The sequence below is a fragment of the Schistocerca gregaria genome, chromosome 4 (assembly GCF_023897955.1).
Source record: "Schistocerca gregaria isolate iqSchGreg1 chromosome 4, iqSchGreg1.2, whole genome shotgun sequence".
In the NCBI taxonomy this organism is placed as follows: Eukaryota; Metazoa; Arthropoda; class Insecta; order Orthoptera; family Acrididae; genus Schistocerca; species Schistocerca gregaria.
The window spans coordinates 260,829,647-260,854,381 of record NC_064923.1 but is presented as its reverse complement, the minus strand read 5'-3'; the positions used below and the strand labels follow the sequence as shown (position 1 = coordinate 260,854,381).

General features: G+C 43.4%; 2 protein-coding genes across 4 annotated transcripts in view; one reads left to right on the top strand and one right to left on the bottom strand.

Moving 5' to 3' along the window:
* Positions 1 to 24,735, bottom strand: part of LOC126267377 (broad-complex core protein isoforms 1/2/3/4/5-like) — a 216,357-nt gene that overhangs the window by 47,893 nt on the left and 143,729 nt on the right. The window contains exon 7 of the mRNA XM_049972561.1: positions 22,165 to 22,320. Within this exon, the coding sequence (XP_049828518.1) occupies positions 22,307 to 22,320 (14 nt within the window). The 3' untranslated portion in view covers positions 22,165 to 22,306. The remainder of the gene's footprint in view (positions 1 to 22,164; positions 22,321 to 24,735) is intronic.
* The window catches only part of LOC126267376 (uncharacterized), a 45,461-nt gene that overhangs the window by 9,639 nt on the left and 11,087 nt on the right, over positions 1 to 24,735 (top strand). For all 3 annotated transcript variants that reach the window (XM_049972559.1, XM_049972558.1, XM_049972560.1), the window contains exon 2: positions 17,838 to 18,675. In XM_049972559.1, the coding sequence (XP_049828516.1) occupies positions 17,847 to 18,675 (829 nt within the window). In that variant the 5' untranslated portion in view covers positions 17,838 to 17,846. The remainder of the gene's footprint in view (positions 1 to 17,837; positions 18,676 to 24,735) is intronic.

Below are 24,735 nucleotides of genomic sequence, written 5' to 3'. Positions count from 1 at the left end.
CTTTGCTTTCGCAGTAGTTTGGCAACTTTGTTGTTGTACCACGGTGGGTTTTTCCCGTCCCTCACAGTTTTACTCGGCATGTACCTTTCTAAAATGCATTTTACGATTGCCTTGAACTTTTTCCATAAACACTCAACATTGTCAGTGTCGAAACAGAAATTTTCGTTTTGATCTGTTGGGTAGTCTGAAATCTGCCTTCTATTACTCTTGCTAAACAGATAAACCTTCCTCCCTTTTTTTTATATTCCTATTAACTTCCATATTCAGGGATGCTGCAATGGACTTATGATCACTGATTCCCTTTTCTGCACATACAGAGTCGAAAAGTTCGGGTCTGTTTGTTATCAGTAGGTCCAAGATGTTATCTCCACGAGTCGGTTCTCTGTTTAATTACTCGAGGTAATTTTCGGATAGTGCACTCAGTATAATGTCACTCGATGCTCTGTCCCTACCACCCGTCCTAAACATCTGAGTGTCCCAGTCTATAACTGGTAAATTGAAATCTCCACCTAAGACTATAACATGCTGAGAAAATTTATGTGAAATGTAGTCCAAATTTTCTCTCAGTTGTTCTGCCACTAATGCTGCTGAGTCTCTCTCTCTCTCTCTCTCTCTCTCTCTCTCTCTCTCTCTCTCTCTCTCTCTCTCTCTCTCTCTCTCTCTCTCTCTCTCTCTTATATATATATATATATATTTCCCCCCCCCCCCCCCCCCACTCTCTCGACCCCCTGCGGGTCCGGGATAAGAATAGGCCCGAGGTATTCCTGCCTGTTGTAAGAAGCAACTAAAAGGAGTTTCAACAATTTCAGCCTTCCATGTGGTGGTCCCCATTGGGGTTTGACCAAACTTCTACAGAAGTACGAGCCTTTTGGGGAAGGACACTCTACGTGGTGTATCATTGGTCCTCAGTGCACTAAGATGTTGGCACTCATCATCGTAACGGCGTCGTAACTGCACCCACTGTTCATCAATTTGGGCCTAAACACCTGATGGGCTGCACATGTTACGCCCATAGTGCGTCCCCATCTGCACCTTCGATCATGATGGACTTTCCATGGCACTCGAAATCCAGCACGGTAGCCAGCCCGTTGTGGTGGGGTCATAATGTACCCTCTAGGTTGTAGCCCCCTGACAACACAGGGATTGTACTGCCAATACCTGAGCTTCACCCTCCCCACACCAGCAAGGAGTAATTGCCTGTCTACCTGGGGCAAAGGGACTCCTGGCAATGGTCATCCTGCCAGGTGGTCCCTGCTGAGGCTGGGTGACACCCGTGGGGAGAGCCCCTGGTCGGAGTGGGTGGTATTTGGGTGTATGTTTCGCAGATGAAATGTCAACATGCATCAGGTCGCTCTGCGGCCGCGTCTTCTAAGAGGAAAGGTTCTGTCTCTGTCTCTGGTTCTGGTACTTCTGCCTTTTCCTCCATGGCCACTCCCTGGGAGGAAGGGCAGGCCTGCCGGCTTGAGGCGAAATATTTCCCCCGCTATTTAGTCTGTTCTCGGACGTTGGGGGGCCGTTCGCCACCTCCAAGCCCATGTTCTTTGTACAGCATATTAAGGATATCTTCGGAGAAATCGAGGCTCTTAGTAAAATGTGTTCGGGGTCCATTCTCATAAAGACCACCTCCGCTACACAGTTGGCGGCGCTCCAGGCATGCGGCCGATTAGAGGGCATTCCAGTGTCCATTGTCCCACATCTGGCACTCAATAGGTTGCAGGGGATTATTTTCCATCGGGACCTCTTGCTGTAATCTGATGAGGAGCTCAGGGCCAACCAGGAGCGCTGTGGCATGCATTTTGTCCAGCGAGTCCAGTGCAGCCCCAAAGACCGTTGCGTCGACTCTGGGGCCATTATCCTTGCCTTCGAGGGGGATGTTCTCCCTGAGAAGGTAAAGGTGATGTGCTACCATTGCGACATGTGACCTTACGACCCGCCTCCTATGCGATGCACATGTCGTCACGGTGTGAATCTGAGCCCCTTTGTGGCGATTGTGGACGTCGTCTTCGTGAGGGACATACGTGCATCCTGCCACCTTGGTGTGTCAATTGTCTTGGCCTCCACTCGCATAGAACTTTCGGCTGCCCTGCATACAAGAATTGAAAACCTTAGACCATCTTTCTTTTTCTGAGGCCAGGAAGAAATATGACCGCCTCCAACCCGTGATGTTGACGTCGTCGTTTACTTTGGTCATGTCCACTCCTTCCGCAGTATCCTCACCCCTATCCTGTCCCCCTTCCACCTCCTTACCCCATCCGAGGTCTATGCCTCCATCTCCCAAATCTCTCCCTTCCAAATCCTCCTCCCTCACAGCCCCTGCCCCCTTTGCCCCAGGGGCCACCCCTCCCGCTTCCCCTCCCGCTCCCCCTCCCGCTCCCCCTCGTCCATCGGGGAAACATTACAGACCCCAGCTTCAGAGGTCCAGCATTCCAAAAAGGACCCAGAGGGTGGCCCTCCTGCCAGGTGCTCAGCTGGCTTGTCGTCAGCGGACGATGCTGTCCCTCCTACGCAACCCAGGAATGTGGCCACAGCTGGCGACAACTCGATGGAACAGGATCCGCCTCCCAAAGATTGTAGTGATGTTGCCTTGAAACCTTGCCCTCCGCGGCCATCGAGGTGACCAGCTCTTCACCCATTTCATTCCCCCTTTCTCTGATTCCCGATGGCTCTGTTACATTGGAACATAAGAGCTATTTGATCTAATCAGGAGGAATTAAACTGCTCCTCCGCCTGCACTGTCCACTCATCATTGGTCTCCAGGAAACTAAGTTATGCCCAACAGACCGTATTGATTTTAGCTACTATGCCTTCAAGCAATCTGACCTAACCCCTGTGGACGGTATTCCAGCTCATGGTGGGATCATGTTGCTTGTTCGGGATGATGTCTATTACCATCCCATCCCATTGACCACCCCACTCCAAGCAATTGTTGTCCGTATTACTCTTTCTGCCTTTACTTTTTCGTTTTGTACTGTCTACACTCCGTCATCCGCAGTTGGTTGAGCTGACAGGATGCACCTGATTGCTCAGCTTCCTCCGCCGTTTTTATTGTTAGGCAACTTCAATGCCCATCATCCCCTTTGGGGTTCTCCTGCATACTGTCAGAGAGGCTCCCTTTGGTGGATTTTTTCGACCATCTCAATCTTGTCTGCCTCAATACTGGTGCCCCCGACTTTCCTCTTGGACTCTACTCATACCTACTCCCCCTTGGACCTCTCGATCTGTTCTACCACTCTTGCCCGTCGGTTCGAGTGGTATGTCCTTTCTGACACCTATTCGAGTGACCATTTCCTCTGTGTCGTTAGTCTCCTGCACTACACCCCATCCCCATGTCCCTCAAGCTGGAACACACCGAATGCTGACTGGGGACTTGACTCCTCCCTGGTGACCTTTCCGGACCAAGATTTTCTCAGCTGTGACACAGGTCGAATACCTCATGGCTGTTATCAATGCTGCCGAACGCTCCATTCCTCGTACTACCTCTTCTTCACGTCACATTTCAGTCCCCTGGTGGAATGAGGCTTGCAGAGACGCTATCTGTGCTTGACAACGTGCTTTACGCACCTTTCGCCGCCATCCTATGCTGGCGAATTGTAATGATTACAAACGACTCAGAGCGCAATGTTGTCGAGTCATCAAAGACAGCAAAAAAGCTTGTTGGGCCTCTTTCACAAGCTCATTTACCAGTTTTACTCCCTCTTCTGTCGTCTGGGGTGGCCTGAGCTGGCTGTTGGGCATTAAGGCCCACTCCTCAATACCTGGCCTGACTTCAGGTAATGAGGTACTTGTGGACCCTGTGGATGTCTCAAATGCCTTCGGCCACTTTTTAGCAGAGGTTTCAAGCTCTGCCCATTACCACCCTGCCTTCCTTCCCAGAAAAGAGGCAGAAGAGGCTCGGCGACCTTCCTTCCACTCACTGAATCTGGAAGATTATTGCCCCCTTTACCATGCGGGAACTCGATTGTGCACTTGCACCGTCCTGGTCCTCTGCTCCGGGGCCAGATGCCATTCACGTTCAGATGCTGACACACCTTTCTTCGGCAGGCAAATGCTTTCTTCTTCATACCTATAAGCACGTCTGGACCGAAGGTCAGGTCCCCATGCGTTGACGTGAGGCCGTTGTTGTCCTCATACCCAAACCTGGGAAGGATAGACACCTTCCTTCTAGTTACCGCCCCATTTCCCTTACAAGCTGTGTCTGTAAGGTGATGGAGCGCATGGTTAATGGTCGGTTGGTTTGGTTTTTTGAATCTCGACGGCTACTTACCAGTGTTCAATGTGACTTTCGTCGACACCGCTCTGCTGTTGACCACCTTGTGACCTTGTCGACATTCATCATTAACAACTTTTTGCGAAATCGCCAAACAGTAACTGTGCTCTTTGATTTGGAGAAGGCTTACGATACCTGTTGGAGAGGAGGTATCCTCCGCACTATGCACAGGTGGGGCCTACGTGGTCACCTGCCCCTTTTTATTGATTCATTTTTAACAGATCGAATGTTTAGGGTATGTGTGGGTTTCGTATTGTCCGACGTCTTCCTCCAGGAGAACGGAGTGCCTCAGGGCTCCGTTTTGAGCGCAGCCCTTTTGCCATAGAGATCAATCCAATTATGGATTGCATTCCACCTAACGTCGCAGGCTCTCTTTTCGTTGATGACTTCGTGATCTACTGCAGTGCCCAGAGAACGTGCCTCCTGCAGTGCTGCCTTCAGCGTTATCTTGAACGCCTATACTCATGGAGTGTGGCTAATGGCTTCCGGTTCTCTGAAGAGAAGACGGTTTGCATCAACTTTTGGCACTATAAAGCATTCCTTCCACCATCCTTACATCTCGGTCCCATTGTTCTCTCATGAAGTTTTTAGGGCTCACACTGGACAGGAAACATTGTTGGTCTCCGCATGTCTCTTATTTGGCTGCCTGTTGTACATGTTCCCTTAATGTCCTCCGTGTTCTTAGTGGTTCATCTTGGGGAGCATATCGCACTGTCCTGCTTTGCTTATATCGGTCTATAGTCCGATCAAAGCTGGATTATGGGAGCCTCGTCTGCTCGGCCATCCCTCTTACGCCGTCTCAACTCCATCCATCATTTTGGGTTACGTCTTGCGACCAGAGCATTCTATACTAGTCCCGTCGAGAGTCTTTATGCTGAAGGTGCCGAATTACCATTGACCTACTAGCGCGACGTCGTGCTTTGTCAGTATGCCTGCCGGCTGTTGTCAATGCCCGACCACCCGTCTTATCATTCCTTCTTTGCTAATTCTCTCGGCTGTCAGTATGGGTTGTATGTGTCTGCCTTGCTGCCCCCTGGAGTCCGCTTTCGTCGCCTGCTTCGACAATTGGTTTTCCCCTCCCTGCCATCTTCAGAGAGGGTAAGAGCCCGACACCACCTTGGCTCCAGGCTTCGGTTCACATTCATCTTGACCTCAGCTTGCTCCCGAAGGAGGGTCCTCCGGGTGCAGTGTATTGCTCACGGTTTGTCAAACTTCATGCGCTACTTGCCAGTAACACCTTTATTTACACTGATGGCTCCAAAACTGACAATGGTGTCCGCTGTGCCTTTGTCGTTGGGGACGTCACCTTTGAATACCGGCTCCTCGACCAGTGTTCCAAATTTATGGCCGAGCTTTTTGCTCTCAATCAGGCCGTTCAGTATGTCTGCCGCCACCGCCATTCTCTGTATGTACTCTGCTCTTCAGAGCCTTGGAGCCACATATCCGGTCCATCCCTTGGTGCAACAGATCCAGCAATCCCTCCATTCTTTTGCTGGTGATGGCTCTCCTGTTAGCTTTATGTGGGTTCCAGGCCATGTAGGAGTGCCTGGAAATGAGGCTGCTGATGGTGCGGCCAAGGCTGCAGTCGTCCTGCCTCGGCCAGCCTCCCTTTGTCTCACATCGTCTGACATTAGTGGGGTTGTTTGTAAGAGGCTTGTGTCATTATGGTGAGATACTTGGTCATCAATTCAAGAAAATAAACTCTGGGCCATAAAACCATTCCCAACAGCTTGGACAACCTCCTCCCGACCATCTCGGCGAGAGGAGATCATTTTGTCCAGGTTGCTGTTTGGGCTTTGCCGGTTTAGCCACTGCTACCTGCTATCCGGCGACCCCGCCCTGCAGTGCCCTTGTGGTCATGCATTGACAGTGCGCCATGTTTTATTGTCGTGCCCCCATTTTAATCAATGTCGTGTTGTCCTGTCTCTGCCATCTACTTGACAGGAAATTTTAGATGATGATGCTCGAGCAGCTGCTCATATTCCAAACAGAAGTGCGGATCATGCAGGGCATGTTGCCCAGCATGGTGTACATTCCACCTTTCGCGCCTTTCTGACTTTGCACCCTTCCTTTCTGGCAAAAGTAGTATATACCCAAACCCAACACAGTAGTCGTCTGATCGTCGATTGTGTGAGGGGGTCACTTGTTACCTGCACAATGGTGGTATCCTGACCAAGCATGGACCCCGTTATTGGTGCCTGTGCTGGGAACTTCCTGTGTATGACAATAAGTATGTGCCCATCATGTTTGGGGCCCGGGGACTCTGGGCTATGTCATGGGAGGAATGTAGAACTAAGAAACAAAGGCAGAAATACTCCCCACAATACTGAATTTTCTCTAGGACTTGCAGGACTCCTTTTTGGTCACGAAGTCATTATTCTTTGTCCAACACCCTGAGGACAGGTTCGGGAAGTAGCAATGATTCCGAAAATGGAAAGTGGTCCAGATCTGATTAAAAGGCACCTCTTACTCAATCACAACACTGTTCACATGTGACAAGCTGGGTGACATTCCTGTAACTATCAAACCCGTAACAGTCTTAATACGGTACAGGATATCTTATTTCTCCGCGACATCCTGTTACAGACCGATGACAAGTTACATGCCAGGTCATACCAGTGGGGGTGTGCATTTTGTCCATTGTATCCAGTGGGGACAATAGGGTTGATATTGGTGCCGTCATATTGGTCTTTGAAGACAATTCCTGTGTGAAAAGGTAAAGTTGATAACGTATCGATGTGATGTGAAACTGTATGTTCCTCCTCCCATGCGGTGTTTAAAGTGCATGAGATTTGGGCACCTGCTGTTGCATTGCAACGTCAGTCTTATCTGTAGGGATTGTGGATGGCAGTTGCACACTAATGCTCCTTGTGCCCCTTCACTTTTTGAGTCAACTGCAGCGAGTGCCTTTCGCTCTGTTCACCAGACTGCACCATCTTCCTAAGAGAAAAGATACTGTTGACCAACTCAGTTACCATGAGACAAAAAGAAATATGAATATCTGTATCGTGTACGAAGATTTCTGTGGCTGTGAAGATTTCATTCTATCTGGTGACTACACCCTTGCCTTCATGCCTTCTACGTTGCACCCTCAAGGCTGCTCGATTACACTCACTCCCCTGCTGGTTGCTGGCCCTATTCCTACTGTTTCCCCCACTCCCACTTTAGGAGCATTGATTCTCCATCCACAGAGGATGTCAATCCCAAACCCCCAGCCAGAGAAGCCATACCCTCCTCCACTACCTCTCACCAGGACGGGATCCCTCAGGATGTTTCTCTCCCAGCATTCTGCTGATCTGCAACCAGATACGAATCAGGGATGAAGGAGCTACAGGTTGCTGGTCTTAGGACTTTGAATTTCTTCTTGTCCCTGTAACGAGCAAATAAGATGCCAGGGGCACTGAAATCCTCCAAGAAGAAGATGCACAGAAAGAAGACCTCCAAGATGGTGGAGGTTCTGATGATCCTAATGTCACTGGAGCCTGTATGTTCTGGATCTGTATTCAGGGTAGAGTCCCTGGTGGCGCTTGTGGCATTGGATCCTCCTACACAACCTGATTCAGAACCAATGCATATTGATACCATATCCTCACAACCAGTGGCAGTAGGTGACTCTGCAGCACAGCCTGCATGCTTGTCTAAGCTAAGGTGTTTCTTGCACATTTCCTCTGATTTCTGCATTGCACTCCAGGAAACTTTGTTCCCAGCAACGTTGACCCCAACCCTCTGTGGCTATAGTCTGCCAGTAAACTAGGGAGGGAGGGAGTCCACACTCTGCGTACCCAGCTACTTCACAAGGTGCTTCTACAGGCTGCTCCACAAAGTAGTACTAGCCCTTCCCCAGTGAATACTTTAAATCAGTGGTGGCATGGGTGCAGGTATATCACGGCAGAGTTTATTTTCAGATAAATGCATTAACACTATTCAAATACAGAAGAAGATAGCCCTCTTCCCAAACACAACATTATAGAGCAAATTAATTACATTAATGCAGTAGCAGAAGTCATAGGTCAGGGTTCCAATATCTATTACAAATACAGAACTGAATGTCTGTTTATCTGAATGCATGTTCATCTACTATCTCCCACATTGATGGGTATATTCCAATAGGATTTTAACACAGTATAGTGTAATTATACTATACAAATTAAAGCTTATTCTTGCATTGTTTATCTACATCTACATCTGTACTCTGCAATCCAACATGAGGTGCATGGCAGGTGTATGTTCCATTGTACCAGTTATGAGGGTTTCTTCCTGTTCCATTCACGTAAGGAGTGTGGGAAGAATGATTATTTGACTGCCTCTGTGCATGCAGAAATTATTCTGATCTCCACGATGCCTATGGGAGAAATACTTAGGGTGTTGTTGTATATTCCTAGAGTGATCATTGAAAGCCATTTCTTGAAACTTCGTTAATAGACTTTCTCAGAATAATTTTCGTCTATCTTCAAGAGTATTCCAGTTCAGTTCCTTCAGTATCTCTGTGACACACCCCTATGGATTAAACAAACCTGTGACCATTTGTGCTGCCCTTGTCTGTATACATTCAGTACATCCCGTTAATCCTATCTGGTATGGGTCCCACACACTTGAGCAATATCCTTTAATCCCACGAATGATTTGCAGGTTGTCTTCTGTGTAGATTGGTTGCATTCCCCAGTATTACACCAATAAACCGAAGTCTACCACCTGCTTCACCCATGACTGAACTTATGTGATTATCCCATTTCATATCCCTCCAAAGTGTTTCACCCAGGTATTTGTATGAGTAGCCATGGGAGACTGTTTTTTCCCATTTTGTGAAGTGCAAAATTTTATATTTCTGAACATTTAAAGCAAGTTTCCGATCTCTGCACCACGTTGAAATCTTATCAAGATATGACTAAATATTTCTGTAACTTCTTTCAGATAGTACTTCGTTATAGATAATAGCATCATCTGCAAAAAGCCTGATTTTATTATTAATATTGTCTGCAAGATCATTATTATAAAACACGAACAGCAGGGGTCCCAACACACTTCCCTGGGGCACACCCAGAGTTACTTCTACATCTGGTGTTAACTCTCCATCAAAGATAACATGTTGCTTCCTCCCTACCAAAAAGTTCCACATACAGTCACAAATTTCATTTGACATCGTATATGCTCGTACTTTTGACAATAAATGTAGGTGCTGTCCTGAGTCAGATGCTTTTTGGAAATCGAGAAATAGAGCTTCTACTTGGTTTGCTTGATCCAAAGCTTTCAGTGTGCCATGTGATAAAAATGAGTTGGGTTTCACATGATTGTTTTCAAAATCCATGCTGGTTGGCTTTGAGGAGGTCGTTCTGTTCAAGATACCTCATTATGCTTGAGCTCAGAATATGTTCAAAGGTTCTATGACAAATTGATGTCAAGGGTATTGAACGGTAGTTTCGTGGATTACTTCTACTCCCCTTCTTATAGATGGGTGTGACCTGTGCCCCCCACCCATTATATTTTTTTGGAATTGGGCATACTTTTTTGCTCAAGGGGTCTTAAGTAGATTATAGTTAAAACAGAGGCTAACACAGTCACAAATTCAGTATAGTCTGACAGGGATTTCATTGGGCCCCAGACTTCAGTTTTAACGATTTCAGCTGTTTCTCAGCAACACTGAGACTAATATCTATGTCACTTATCTTTTCAGTGGTACAAGAATTAAATTGGGTCAATACTCATGGGTTTTTCTTTGTAAAGGTTCATTTGAAAATGGACTTAAGCATTTCAGCTTTTGCTTTGCTACCATAAGTTCGTTTCTGTCTCATCCTTGGGTGATTTGACACTAATTTTGTGTCACCAACAGCTTTTACATATGACCAGAATTTATTTGGGTTTTGTGATGTTTGTGCGGCACTCAACTGCGCGGTCATCAGCCCCCGTACAAAGTCCCAATTTTTATGAAGTCCAGTTTTTACACAATCCTATCTACCCACTGTCACAGATGATGGTGATAACAATAACACAAACACCCAGTCCCCGGGCATAGAAAATCGCCAACCCGGCTGGGAATCGATTCCGGGTTCCCATGATCCAGAGGCAGAAATGCTTGCCACTAGACCATGAGCTATGGGCAGTTTGGGTGTTGTGAATGATCTTTCGACAATATTCTGCTATGTTAGTCATTGAAGACTTCACATGCTGCTGTCTTGGCAGCCAAACACATTTCATTCAGCATCTCTGTCTCTCTACTTTATTTTACACCTATCATATAGTAGTCTCTGTTTCTTTAAAAGTTGCTTTACACTGACTGTATACTATAAAGAGTCCTTCCCATTACAAAGTATTCCACTGGGTGCATACATGTACAGTACATGGTCAGCTATTCTTCTATACTTGAAGATAGTTCCTCTACATACTCCTGTCCTGAGCTAAAAGTTTCAAGTTCCTCAGTGAGATATCACACTAGTACTTTCTTATCTAGTTCACTGAACATATAAATCTTCCTACTTGTTTGTTATGCTTTGTACTGTGACTAATACTTATTTCATTCATGGCTCTGATCACTATGGGACTTAACATCTCTTATTCCATTCATCTTTTCAGTGGTACAAGGATTAAATTTGGGCAATTCTCCTGGTTTTCCATTGTAAAGGAACATTTGCAAATGCATTTGAGCATTTGAGCATTTCAGCTTTAGCTTTGCTACCTTTAATTGCAGTTTCTGTCTCATTTGCTATGGATTGGACACTAACTTTGGTGCCACTAACAGCATTTGCATATGACCAGAATTTCTTTGGGTTCTGTGAAAGATCACTTGACAATATTCTGCTATTTGTAGTCATTGAAAGCATCACACATTGCTGCCTTGACAGCCAGATTCATTTCATTCAGCATCTATCTATAGCCCAATGCTTTATTTTATACCTGTTATACAGTAAATTCTATTTTTGTAGAAGTTTCATTGCAGTGACTGTATACCATGGAGGTTACCTGCCATTATGAACTTTTCTACTGGGTACATCTCTATCCAGTGCATGGTTAACTATTCTTTTAAACTTGTGCTGGGGTTCTTCTGTGAGCTCCTGCCGTGTGCTGAAAGTTTAAATTTCCTCATCGAGATATGACACTACTGATTTTTTTATCTAGTGTACTGAACATACATACATTTCCCTCTGCTTGTTTTAGTTGTCTATTCTTTTTACTTTCATAAGAAGTATATTTTTGACATAGTTGTTGAAAACCATAATTGTTTCGACACAAGGAGTGATCAAAAGTGATGGGGATACACAATTTCTTAGTAGAATAATTTGCATGAGTTTTTTTTGACATTGTGTTGATAAAAATTTCTGAAATTTTTGGTAGAACATTAGGCTTCTTGGATGTTTAGTCTGCTGCTACCTGTTAAAAAGATTACACATGTTTTAGTAGTATCGGTGATCATTTATTTTGTATAAAAATGGATCAGGGCATTTGTATTAAATTTTGCTGTAAGAAAAATAAAGTGAATCAGACTCTTAGAAATGTCAAATATTACTTTTGGTGAGTCTACTATGAGTAAAGCAAGGGTTTACAAAAGTATATCAAAGGTGAAGGCCACAAAATGGGTCATAATAGGAGATGAAGTGTGAGTTAATGGATATGTTGTTGAAACTAAAGCTTAGTCATCACAGTCTGGATTGCAAAGACCAATAAAGTCTCCGCAAGAGCAGTCAAATGTGAATGCTATGCTTGTCACAGTGTTCTTCAATTTTAACAGTATAGTGCACCAAGACTTCTTGCCAAAAGGTGAAACAATCAATAAGGAGTACTACTTAAAAATTCAACACATTATGCATGAAACAGTCCAAAGGGGAGAGAGAGAGAAAAAAAAAGAAAGGAAAAAGTCCAGATTTGTGGCAGAATATTTCGTGGTTTCTGTACTATAATAATGCACCTGCACCTGCTGACACTTCATTAACTTCCCAAAACAATACTGTACTGAAGCCTTTGATTCAAAGTTCACTGATGTGAATTGTTGGAGATCTAGAAGTGTTTCAGGACTAGAAAAAAGCACTGGAATATCTATAATATGTAATGGGAAAAATTTGATGAGGATAACTTTGATGTAGATTAATAAGCCAGCACAATACTTGTTCACCATTGCTGCTTCCGCAAGTATTATCCACGTTGGTGTCAATGCTATAACCCTGCCAACATTCTCTAAGGGTAATGTTGTTTGTTGTCCACCTAAGTTTCATTGATACAAAAGAATTTACTGTTTGCTCTCCTAATTTCCTTATTTGTATCAAGTATTTGCATCGTCAGTCAATTACATTAGTTCTCTTCAGTAGAATGTTCCTTCTACTTGGAGAGATCTTTCAGGCAAATCCCATTTCATACAATGTGTTCTGTAAAATATCTTTCTGCCAAGGAAAATGGATTTTTTGTTTTACAGCAATAAGTAATTTGTTTAATGTTGGCACTGTCTTTATGTATGTGTAAGTATGTTGAATTACCGATTTTTGAAAGTTTACAGAGATGGGTTTTTTCCCAAATTTCTCAATGCTCTTTCCTTGCAATAGTCGTAAACCATGTGGTTTATTTTTGCATTCCATTCTGATGCGTCCAGTTGTCAGAATGCATTTTGTATAAATTATAACCCTTTGATTGGGACTGGCAATATTAACCAGCAGTTCTTTTTGTCCCAACTCATTAATACAAGCTGAAATTGTGTTAGAGGTGATTGAATGCTCTTTATTCTGAATGTACTGTACTTTGTGTTGTGCACATTTTTTTAAGATGTTGGACACTTATTCATCATTCTGAATAACTATCATATGTAATGTGTTTCTCCCTTCCGATGGTTAAATGTCTGTGTTGTCTGATCTGATTTTTCAACTCCCCCACCCTTCTTCATTTTGGGCAACTTCAGTGATTGCATCCCTTTGTAGGGTGGATCTACGGCCACAGGCTGCAGTAGCTATGGAAACTTTGATTGCAGAGCTCAATCTTTGTCCCATGAATACTGGTGTCCCCATGCACTTCAGTGTGGCATATGGCTGTTTTTTGGCCATTGACCTATCCATCTGCAGCCCTTCTTTTTTTCCTTCCATCTTTTGGAGAGTCCATGATTGACGTGAGTGACACTGATCATTTTCAGATCGTCCTGTCCCTCTCTCAGCATCAGTTGCTTATGTGTTCACCGGAATGGGCCGCAACAGTGCTGACTGGAATGCCTTTACCTCTGCCTCTGCCATTGGCATTATCACCTTACCACATGGAGTTATTGATGTGTGTGTCCAGAGCACAACCACAGCCATTGTATCTGCACCAGACTTTGTGATCCCCTATTCCATGGGATCCCTTTTTGGGAGACCATTGTAGACTTCAAAAATTGCCATGACCATTGTAGATTGGTTATTGAATGCTCTAAGTTACCTTCATTGTAGGAGAGCCTTATTGCCTTTGAACGGTTCTGTCTTCATGACCACCACCTAATAAAATGACAGAAACAAGAATGCTGGGAACAGTAGATTACTACAATCAGACTGTGTAATGCGACTGTGTAATACTCCTGTGCAAGTTTGGGACAAGGTTTGAAGCCTCTATGGACACCAGCCCCCTACAGGTATATCTGGTGTCTCCTTGAAAGGTGTCTACACTGGCCCAGATGCTGTTGCCAAACATTATGCTCATGCCTCTGCATGTAAGAATTGTGAGCATGCATCTAGTGTCCTCAGGCAGCAGGTGGAGTGAATGCACTTTATCTTCCACCAAACATCATCTGGAGCCACGTAATGCTCTATTCAGTGCATGAGAATTCCTGAGTGCCCTAGCCCTTTGCCCTGACATGGCTCTAGAAGCAGACCACATCCACAATCAAATGCACAAACACTAATCAGAGATTGCCAATGTCGTGTTGTTGCTGTTTTAAATTGTATCTGGAGGGATGGCGAGTTCCCACCTCAGTGGCGAGAAGGTGTGATTGTCCCAATACTGGAAGAGGGTAAACACTTCTGTGAGATGGGCAGCTATTGCCCAATTAGTCTCACTAATGTTCTCTAAAAGTTTCTGGAATGTATGGTGTGTCAGCAGCTGTGTTGGAAGTCTCAGGATCTTTTGACTCTGACCTGGGGCCATTTTCACCAAGTTGTTCTATTGCTGACAGTTTGGTCTGTCATGAGTCTGGTATCCAGTCAGTTTTTCTCAGTGTTTGTGCTTTATCAATGTCTTTTTTGACTTGCAAAATGCTTATGACTTTGGAGCATGCTCTCGATGTTTGTTCAGAACTTGTTAACTTGTTGCCACACCGGAATTCCCAGGTTCAATTTGATGCTCCCCACAGTACAGCCCCCCCTCCCCCCCCCCCCCCCATACACAAGAGAATGGGGTCCAACAGTGCTCTATATTGTGTGTGCCTCTTTCTAGTAGCTGTCAGTGGTCTACTGTCAACCTCCTTGTACGCAGACAATTTCTGCATTCACTATTGCTCCTTGACTGTGGGTGTTGCTGAACGCTGATTGCAGGGTGCTATACAAAAGGTACAGTACTGGGCTCTTAAACATTGCTTGTGGTTTTCAGCCACAAAAATATGCATTGTGCACATATGTCATTGTCATAATGTCCATCCACAACCAGAACTCTACCTCAATGACCAACTACTCATTGTGATGGAGTCTTACTGATTTTTGGGACTGATCTTTAATGCTTGTTTGACTTGGTTTCACCATCTTTACCAGGTTAAGCTAACATGCTGGTCCCACCTAAATACTCTTTGCTGCCTCAGTAACAACAGTTATGTCTCATTGGCACTATTGCAGACTGCTCTACACTTTTGCAGCTTTACAGAGCTTTGAACCTGTCCTGTCTTGATTATGGAAATCTAGCATATAGTTTGACGTTGCTTTCAGCATTGTGGATGCTGGAACCAATGCGTCATTGTGGGGTCCAATTCCCGGCAGGTGCCTTTCAGACCAGCCTTGTCAGGTAGCCTACTCACAGAGGCTGGGGTCCCTCCACCACAGAACAGGTGCCAACAACTGCTGCTCAGCTGTGCGATGCACATTTGCCACTCCCTTTTTTTTTTCTGGTAAGGGGAGCCACCTCCCACAACAGAGGTCCAGGACTGGCATCACAAATGCAGTTCGCATACAGTATCTCCACTCTGAACTCCCAACTTCCCTCACTGTCACCTCTGGTCAAGGACCAATCGCATACACCCTCATGGTGTTTACCCCGTTCTCGTATCTACCTTGACCCATCCCATGGACTGAAATATTCTGTTGACCATGAGATTTTTTGCCACCTATTCCTGGTAGTTTTCAAAGCATTTCTTGGTTCAGGAGTAGTACACACTGAGGGCTCTATGGTTGAAGGACAAACCAAATGTCCCTAGACACATTCAAGGTGCAGTGAACTGAGCCCCCTGCTGAACAGATGCAATGTATGCACTGCAGAAGAGATGTCCATCACTTGAACCCTCAGCCACCGTTGTTCTTGCACCAGCAAGTTGTTCTTCTTGAATAGTCTTCAGGCTGCTGACCTACCCTCAGCTGTTGGTTGTGACTATCCAGGATCTCCTTTCTGACCTCCTCCAACCTGGATGGTCCCCCCCAGGGGGGCCTAGCCACTCTGATAGGTTCGTCCTTGGCTACCACGGGGTCCAGCCTTTGCAGCATTTTTTCCCGCCGTGCTGCAGGTCTATCCTATTGCTATTCTTTTTTGCCTCCCTTGGGGAAAGTGTCTGGGATGCTACTGGGAATGTTCTGCATTGGCTGTCGCTGACGTAAGAAATGTCTCACCTTTGTTTTTTCACTCCCTTCTCCTTCCTTTGTTTCCCTTCTCCTCTTGTTCCTCCAATTTATCATTTGAGGTTCCTCTTTTTCTTCTTCCTCCCTGTGCACTCCCGAAGGCCAGCCCACCCATCTGACGCGTAACAGCTGACTGGGTAATGCGTAATTCCCAGCCCTGGGTCAACAGGTTGGGTTCTCACGTACCCCCAGGTACAGGCCAGGCACAGGGAAGGGGAATTGCCTGAGCTGCAACCTTCCCAAATTGTTGATTGGTCCTTTCGTTAGGTGTTCAGGAGGAGTGACCTGAGGTCTGAACAATCACCAAAGGCAGGTGTGCCCCCTTGTGAAGGGGGCCCTCAGTTGGAAGGAGTGTGCCGTCGGAGATGCTGGCAATCATGTGGGATTTTCTTGCAATGAGTCAGTCAACTTCATAATCAATATCTGTGAAACGTAAACATAATGAGGCTAATGATTCAAAGACCCTTCCCGCTGCACCACGGTTCCTCATAGTCTCATCTACTGAAGACGGTCAGCCCTTAACCATGGCTAAATCTGTTTATTATTCATAAAGGTGTTGATGCAATTGCATTATTCATAAAGGTGTTGATGCAATTGCATTATTCATAAAGGTGTTGATGCAATTGCCAGACCTGTGAAATCCTGCTTTGTTTACAGAGTGGCACTTTGCTTTTAGAGACTACTTCTTATTCTCAAGCACAACTGCTTGCTGCCTCACTTCTCCACAGCTACCTCGTTCATGTCGAGGCTCATAGAACTATGAATTCTTCCCATGGTGTAATTTACAGCACACTGCTCAATGGTCTAACAGAGGCCAAAATCCAATCTTACCTCTTTGATCTGGGTGTCATTGCTGTCCATAGGGAAATGAAAAGGGTAGATTCCTCCTTAGTGTCCCCCCTCACTCTTTTTCTCACCTTTGAAAGAGTGGTGCTTCCGTCAAAGATCAAAGCAGGCTATGAAATTATCACAGTCCAGCCGCACATACCGAACCTGATGCACTGCTACCAGTGTCATCGTTTCAACCACACTACAACGTCTTGATGACAACCAGCCAAATGTGTAACCTGTGGTAGCGCAAAAGAGTGATGGTCCCCCTCCTCCCCACTGTACCAACTACAGTGGCAGCCATGCTACCACCTCTTGGGATTGTCCCATGTATCTTGATGAGCGGGTTGTCAAAGAGATCAGGGTAAAGGAAAAAGTGCCTTACCCAGTCGCTTGCAAGTGACTGTCTAGTCGCAAACCCTGTGTTCTCCCTTCTGGCACCTATAGTTCTGTTCTTGTTACCCCTCGCCACATGAAGAACATGGCCCCACAGACTTATGACCTCCAATTCAGCTCTGAGGTTGTGAAGTTGCCCTGTGTCAAGGTAGCATTGTTGTCTCCCCATCCAGCTGTGCAACAAGCCGTCAAACTCTCACCTCAAGGGGTGAAGCCACCAGCTACAAAACCAGTAGGGCGTAAAGGATAAAGGAATATTCGCATGAAGACTTCCTCCGTCCCTCCAACCAAACGACTACAGAGTCTTCCTCTAACCGGAAATGCTCGAACAATCCACCAAAGGCAAACAGTCTTCTCCTATGCTAACTTGAAGATCCTCTTTGACGGTGTCGCCATGTGGTACCTTAGCCTGGCAGGACTAGTTAATCTGACGAGTGGTGGTAAGAAATAATGTGCACTTTCATGTGAGAAAACATACTACTTTTATAAGAAAATGAACAGAAATCATGTTGGTAGTGAAAAACATTATTTCAATACTACTTTTCATAGTGCATAACAAAATTCATTATACTAATCCAAGTCTTTTATTTCAGAGCTGTAACATGTTTGATGAAGATAAGAAATCTGAAGAAGGAAATCGTTTGAATGGAAGCTGTTGGTCAAAAGAATCCTGTCAGCTGGACAGAAGGAATTCGTTAGCAGAAACTGAGAATGTGGAACACACTCTAGTGACAGGCAGTGACAGTTTACACAGACATAATACATCCAACTGTGAAAGTAATTATGAGTGTGATGATTCTTATCATGATGGTCACCCATATCTGTTTAGTGAAATACACGATGAGGGTAGTCAATCATATGAAATTGAAGAGCTGTGCAGAAGTGATAATTCTGTAAGCAGAGTGTCTCATGTGAGAAGAAAACAAGATGGATGTAGTGAATATAAAGAGAACTATGAGAACAGCCAACCAGCAGTACATAACACTGAAGAACTTAATAATTGTGAGACTGGCAATTGTCTGTCAGAATCAAATCAGACTGTAAGAGACGATTCCTGTGAATGTAATGAATCTCATGCAGATAGTCAAATTGATGACGACAATCAGTCCTACAGGAGTACATACACAACGGACCTTTCAGAAGATGAATCACTGTATTATAACAGTGAGGCTGAAAATGATGATGACGGTGATGGTGATGGTGATGATGATGATGATGAGGAGGAGGAGGAAGCAGATGACAGCACACGTCCTTTGTACATTATTGAATGTAACTCTGAAGAGTTTCTAGAAACTCGTCCTTCTACAGGCTTTGCAACAATAATAAGGGCCTTCAGTGTTTGGGCAGAAATGGAGCAATTTGAGAAGCCACCACCACCAGCAGCAAAAGAAGTGATACAGAGTCTGGAAAATTTGTCAATAACAGAAAAAGGCAAGTAAGAATTCAAGCAATTAACATACAAAATCTCTAAGTTTCACAATAAAATTACCAATAGGAGCTGGTATGGCCATTGTGCTCTACATTTGTTTTCTTGCCTTACATACGTCTGAAACTGCTACTTTTGTGCATGAATACTTTATACTGACCTCCATTCTTCAAGTATGTGTACAATGGAAGAGGTGACATCCTGATATTTGGAATTTGTGTTTAGGAAAAAGTTTTTTCTTTTCGATATGACAAAGTATGTCGCCCACCTCTGTAGCTAAGTGGTCAACAACTCTGACTGCCATGTGGAGGAACCGAGTTCAGTTACCAGTCTGCCAGGAATTTTTCCTTTCCTTGTGATGCTAATTGTAGAGCCACTTGAATGACAAGTAGCAGCTCGAGGATCTGGAAATTGATACCTGGGAGAGCAGTGTGCTGGTCCCATGCCCCTCCATACTATATCTGTTTGCTGCCCTGTGGTAGAGTATGCCCAGGAAAGTGCAATACACTAGGCCTGATCTTGGAGTAAGTTTAATTTTAACGGTGAGGTATATACCCTGGCCAATGAGTATATCTGTTTAGTAAATCTAGGGTGGAATGTAACAGTATTATAAAAAGAATAGTTGCTACTCGTTGAAAATAGATAAAACACACATGCACGCACGCAGGCACGCACGTGTGCGACTCGCACAAATGGCCACTGTTTTTGGCCAAAAGCTAACTTTTTGATAGTTTTTTTGTTATGCATACCTGTGACTCAGCATCTCCATTATATGGAGAGTAACAACAATATTGCATCTGTTTCATAACAGAGCAATTTTTCACCCAAAATTGATAACATCCACTGATATCTTTAGTGTGCTGTGTTGATTCATATGTATGACAGATGATGGGTTTGTAATGCGTTCTGAACTGAGAGAGACAAAGAAGAAAAGTAGTGAAGAATGCAGTACAGTGAAGAATGCAGTACAACCCATCAGCTTGAACTACTGATATCACCTAGGCAACTGTTTACCACCACTGTGTAATATTTATGGCATCAGCACTCACATGTATTTTAAAAACCAGAGAATTATTGCCATGAGTATGTGGGTTTTGAATAGGAGCATAAATATATCTAGGAAATGAGAAATAAAAAACGACACTTTAATTGGCCCTATGAACTGGCAATCATACTACCAGATTCTGGCCCAAGCTAGACCTTGGGCTGTGCAACAAATAACAATGTCATATTGACATTGTTGCTGTTCAAAGCAGAGCAATCCGAATTGTGAACTTCAGTGCCTGGACAATAGGATGTTGCCAGTTTGCTCTGTCTGTTCCTCTCTTATTCCACAATCCAAACACTTCACTTCAGCTAACAGTTGCAACACTGGAGATATTTTCTGCTACTGGTTCTCTCTAATATTTTCAGTTGCTTTTTTCTGTGATATTTGTCTAAATCTTCATTTATACTCCACAAACTGCTGTGAAGTGCATGACAGAGGATATTTCCCATCGTACTAAGGTTTCTTCTCATTCCATTCATATATGGAGCACAGGAAGGACGATAGCTTAAGTGCCTCTGTGAACACTGTCATTAGTGTAATCTTGTCTTCAGTCATTAAAGGAGTTACTTTTTCTTGAAACTTTGTCACTAGACTTCTGTAGGATGTTTGGTGTTTATCTCAAGTGTCTTCTGGTTCATAGTTTCCAACATTTCAGTGACTCTCCTGTGAGTCGCACAAACTTGTCACCATTTGTGCAGCCCTTCTTTGTATGCATGTTAAGACTGTCGTCCAACATAAGAATCTTGATAACAGTATAGTTATTACTAAATGTGCATAAATAAAATAAATTATGAATGATCAGTGTGCACAAGAAAATGCTTAAGATTCACAAGTAACAGAATTATACTATTGGCTTATGTATCTCAAGGAATGCTTCATTTTGCTTCTGTGTATTGCCCTTCCTTTGTGCGTGCACCACTCTTTCATATGCAAGTTGTGGAGAATTTTTTTAAACTTTTAAGTAAATTGAAATGATTCTTACATATATTCTTATACTTACTCCCTGGTGTCTTACTCAGGTGGAGTCCAACAAGCCTGATAAGTTGTGTATTCTTAACAGCAAACTGCACTCACTAACTTTGAAGAGCAGCAATCACTGCCATGTTTAGCATCCAGGGATACCATATAATTATAATGTAGAATTTAAATGAGGATCAAAGATAGGGAACATGTCATAGAAAAAAACAATATTCTGTCTGTGACAGAGTGATTAACATATTAGTCACTTTTTATTTTAGACACAATGGCGTAATGTGATAACAGCCATAGTTAGTTTCAGCCATACATTGACCAGCTTCAGACTTTATATGCCATAGGCAGCATTAAGCAAACAAAGTGTTCATAAACAAGGGGAATGTGTGTTCTTTTATTTTCTCATGTTTCTATTTTTGTTTACAAAAAGGAGAGATTTGACATCATTCATTCATATCACAACTACTCTGTTGACCATTAAAATTGCTTTCAATGCACACCAAATTGGCATACTGTATTACATCTTGAATATTCAAATTACTAACATTGTAGCAAAACTACACAAAGTAGGTAGAAGTAATGCTATATATGCCACCAGTTGCCAGCCACTAAGACTGATTAACTCTGGCATAAAGTTGAAGCAGTGTGGAATGACATACACAGACCTGTCATGCAAGCTCAGTTCGAATCAATGTCCAGCCAAGTCAGAGCTGTTGTTGCTGCCAGGCATGAAAGCTCTGTATACTAAATTTTGCTCACTGTATGTTCCAAAGTCACCTACAAATGTAATCATATATTCTTCTTACTGTACTTTATACTCATGGTAAGTAACATTTTGTTGTTTACTATTCTTTCAGGTGAGTACATTACTGTAAAAGGGTCAAAAGAAGTCTTGTAACAAATAAAATATTAATATCACAATGAAACTTTTCAGTGTAGGTTTGAAGTTGTCACATATTACTTGAAGTTAGTTTCAGAGTGACTGAATGAATGGGTGAGAGTGTGTGTAATGTACTACTTAGGGCAGTGCATGATACTAGCTACATATTCCATTGTATTGCCAGTTTCAAGTTAGATTTTTGAACAGCAGCCAACATGAATTCTGCAACAAACTGGAGAAATTATTCTTTTAGCAATTTTATTCCATAAGAATATCATGCAGGAATGTAATGAGTGGCGGTGATTAGGTGGTACCATAAAACATTGGTGAAAATAACCAAGTCAACGAGTTCTCACGTTTCCTTCTGTCTGTGTAGGAACATAGCATTAAACTGTTAAAACAGTGATCAGCTAACAGAGAATTACTTTTTACAATTGGTATTGTGTACTCATTCCAATCTGTTATTGTAAAATCTGATAAATTAAAATTTTTATTAGGGGTTAAAATTTGAAGATAATTTCTGTACCATTGGGAAAATAGTCTTGCATGGTACATATTGAGGACCCACAAACTACTTAAACACGATTAACATACCTTTGAGCCCTGTTTGTGGTATATTTCATATCAGCAAATGCAGACGAACATATTCTTTGGAAGCTTTGTTCTTTGTAAATTTTAGTGGTTGCACCATCTACCTTCTTCATCAGCAGTTTTCTGATAATCTCAAAACTTACGATCAGTAATGATACCCTGTACATAATTTTAAATTGTATCAATATTCTGTTAAGATATCTTTGTTATTTAATAACAGGTTAGCACAAAATATATTATACCCACCACCCCTTTCTCTCTCTCTCTCTCTCTCTCTCTCTCTCTCTCTCTCTCTCTCTCTCACACACACACAATTTCTTTCCATAAATATGCATATATTGTGGTAATTTTTTAGTTAGTTTCAAAAAACAGTATTACTTCTGCATTAATTTGATTTTCATTTGTCATGTTGTCATGGATATGGATAGTAGTAGCAATAGCAGCACAAGTACAGGAAAGTACAGTGTTCTTTGTAAGGAGTCTGAACCAGTTCATTGTGCTGAGTGACAACTACTTTGACTTCTGTTTTGAACCATTAGCTGCATGGGCACTTTTTCCTCTATTAGGCTTTCGTCTGATTATTTGCAAGCACAGTACTGTAAATTGTTATTTACACAGTTTGTTTGTGGCATTTGTTCCTGTAATATTTAAGCACTGTGTGATCATATTCTTTATTGCTTTATCTTATGTGATTAAGTAAATGTTTTCTTTTGAAATTTCTTTGTTAGATTGTGGAAATTGAACATTGATTGACTCCCAAGATAATTCAAATAATGATAAGTACAGGGTGGTCCAAAAGTCCAGAAACACCCTCATAAAATGCAAATGGAATAGGAAACAAGGAAACAGAGTCCCTACATACGAGGAACGGGAAGGGGGAAACTTTATAGGCTATGCCATCTTGAAATCCACCATCTTGGATTCAACTCCAAAACTTCAAATGGGAATGTGGTCATGTGACATATCAGACAGATAGAGAATTTCACCAGAAAAGCAATGCCATTGTTATTTTAAACATAGCTTTATTCATTCTCGGGTTATAGCCAGTTACATGTGGCAGCAGTGTGATGCTCGGCAGCATGTGTGTTATGTGCCGAAGAGACATTACGCCAATGTTACACAGTCCCGAGAGACCACCAACAGTCATAGGAATGGCTCGATATGTTGTCCATTATGTTGGATTGTTAATGCTATCATCCGAACCCAGTCCTGAAGAGCTTTGATCAACACATCTGGCTGAATTTGACCACATGCATCAACAATGCGGTGCTTTTGATGATGCAAATCCCGTATTTTCACAGAATAAACCAGTACTTTGACATGGCCCCAAAGATAAAAATCCAAAGGAGTCAAGTCTGGTGAACGTGGTGGCCACTCCACAGCACCCCTACGACCAATCCACTTTTGAGGGAACTGCACATCCAGGTATGCTCACACATTGTGCCCATAATGTGGTGGGGCTCAAAAAAAAAAAAAAAAAAAAAAAACGGTCCAACATCTTTAGTACCCCCACACACCACACCACACCAGACCATCAAGTTTTGTGAGTCGACAGTTTTTGAAGCATCAATCCAGTGTGGATTTGTGTCGGACCGGTATCAGTGATGCTGCTTGTTCACTTCACCATTGATAAAGAAATTGGCTTCATCACTGAACAGGGAAACATGGGTTTATCTGCAGCTGCTGTCACCCATTCTGCGAACTGTACCCGACGGTCTGGGCCATCCTTGTTCAGGTTTTGGAGCAGCTGAATTTTGTATGGTTGCCATTTGTGCTGCGATAAAATTCGCAGTATGGAGGTACGGCTAACCCCACATTCTTGTGACAGGCAACGAGTACTCCGTTGCGGACTCTTGCTAAATGATGCCAACACGCTCACTGTTGTTGCTTCATTGGTGGCAGATTTTGTTCTTCCAGGCTTAGGTTTATCTGCGACAGAACCTGTTGCTCAGTACTTGGCCAATAGCTTGGCAACTGTGCTGTGAGTGATGGGCTGCCTCGTTGGGTGTTGGCTGTTGAAATCCTCAGCAGTGACTGGTGCACTTCTTTCTCCTGACATCAAGATGATTTCAATGTGTTCTTCATGTGTTAAGGACATTTTGTAACCTGTAAATAAGGAAACAATGATTAAAACGTTAGCATGAGTAAATGACAGCTAACAGTTAAACACATGTAACATATCAGGCATGGTATAGTCACTTTGCACCGTTTCAGACTCCATTTTATGACTTCTCAGTATGTAATACTCACACTGCCGAGCGTCCCACTGCTGCCGCAAGTAATTGGCTATAACCCTAGAATGAATAAAGCTATGTTTAAAATAACAATGGTATTGTTTTCCTGGTGCAGGTCTCTCTCTGTTAGATATGTCACATGACCACATTCCCATTTGAAATTTTGGAGTTGAATCCAAGATGGCGGCTTTCAAGATGGCCACCATGTTGGTGGAATAGCCTATAAAGTTTCCCCTTCCCATTCCTCGTGTGTAGGGACTCTGTTTCCTTGTTTGCTACTCCATTTGAATTTTATCAGGGTGTTTCTGGACTTTTGGACCACCCTGTAGAATGGATAGGA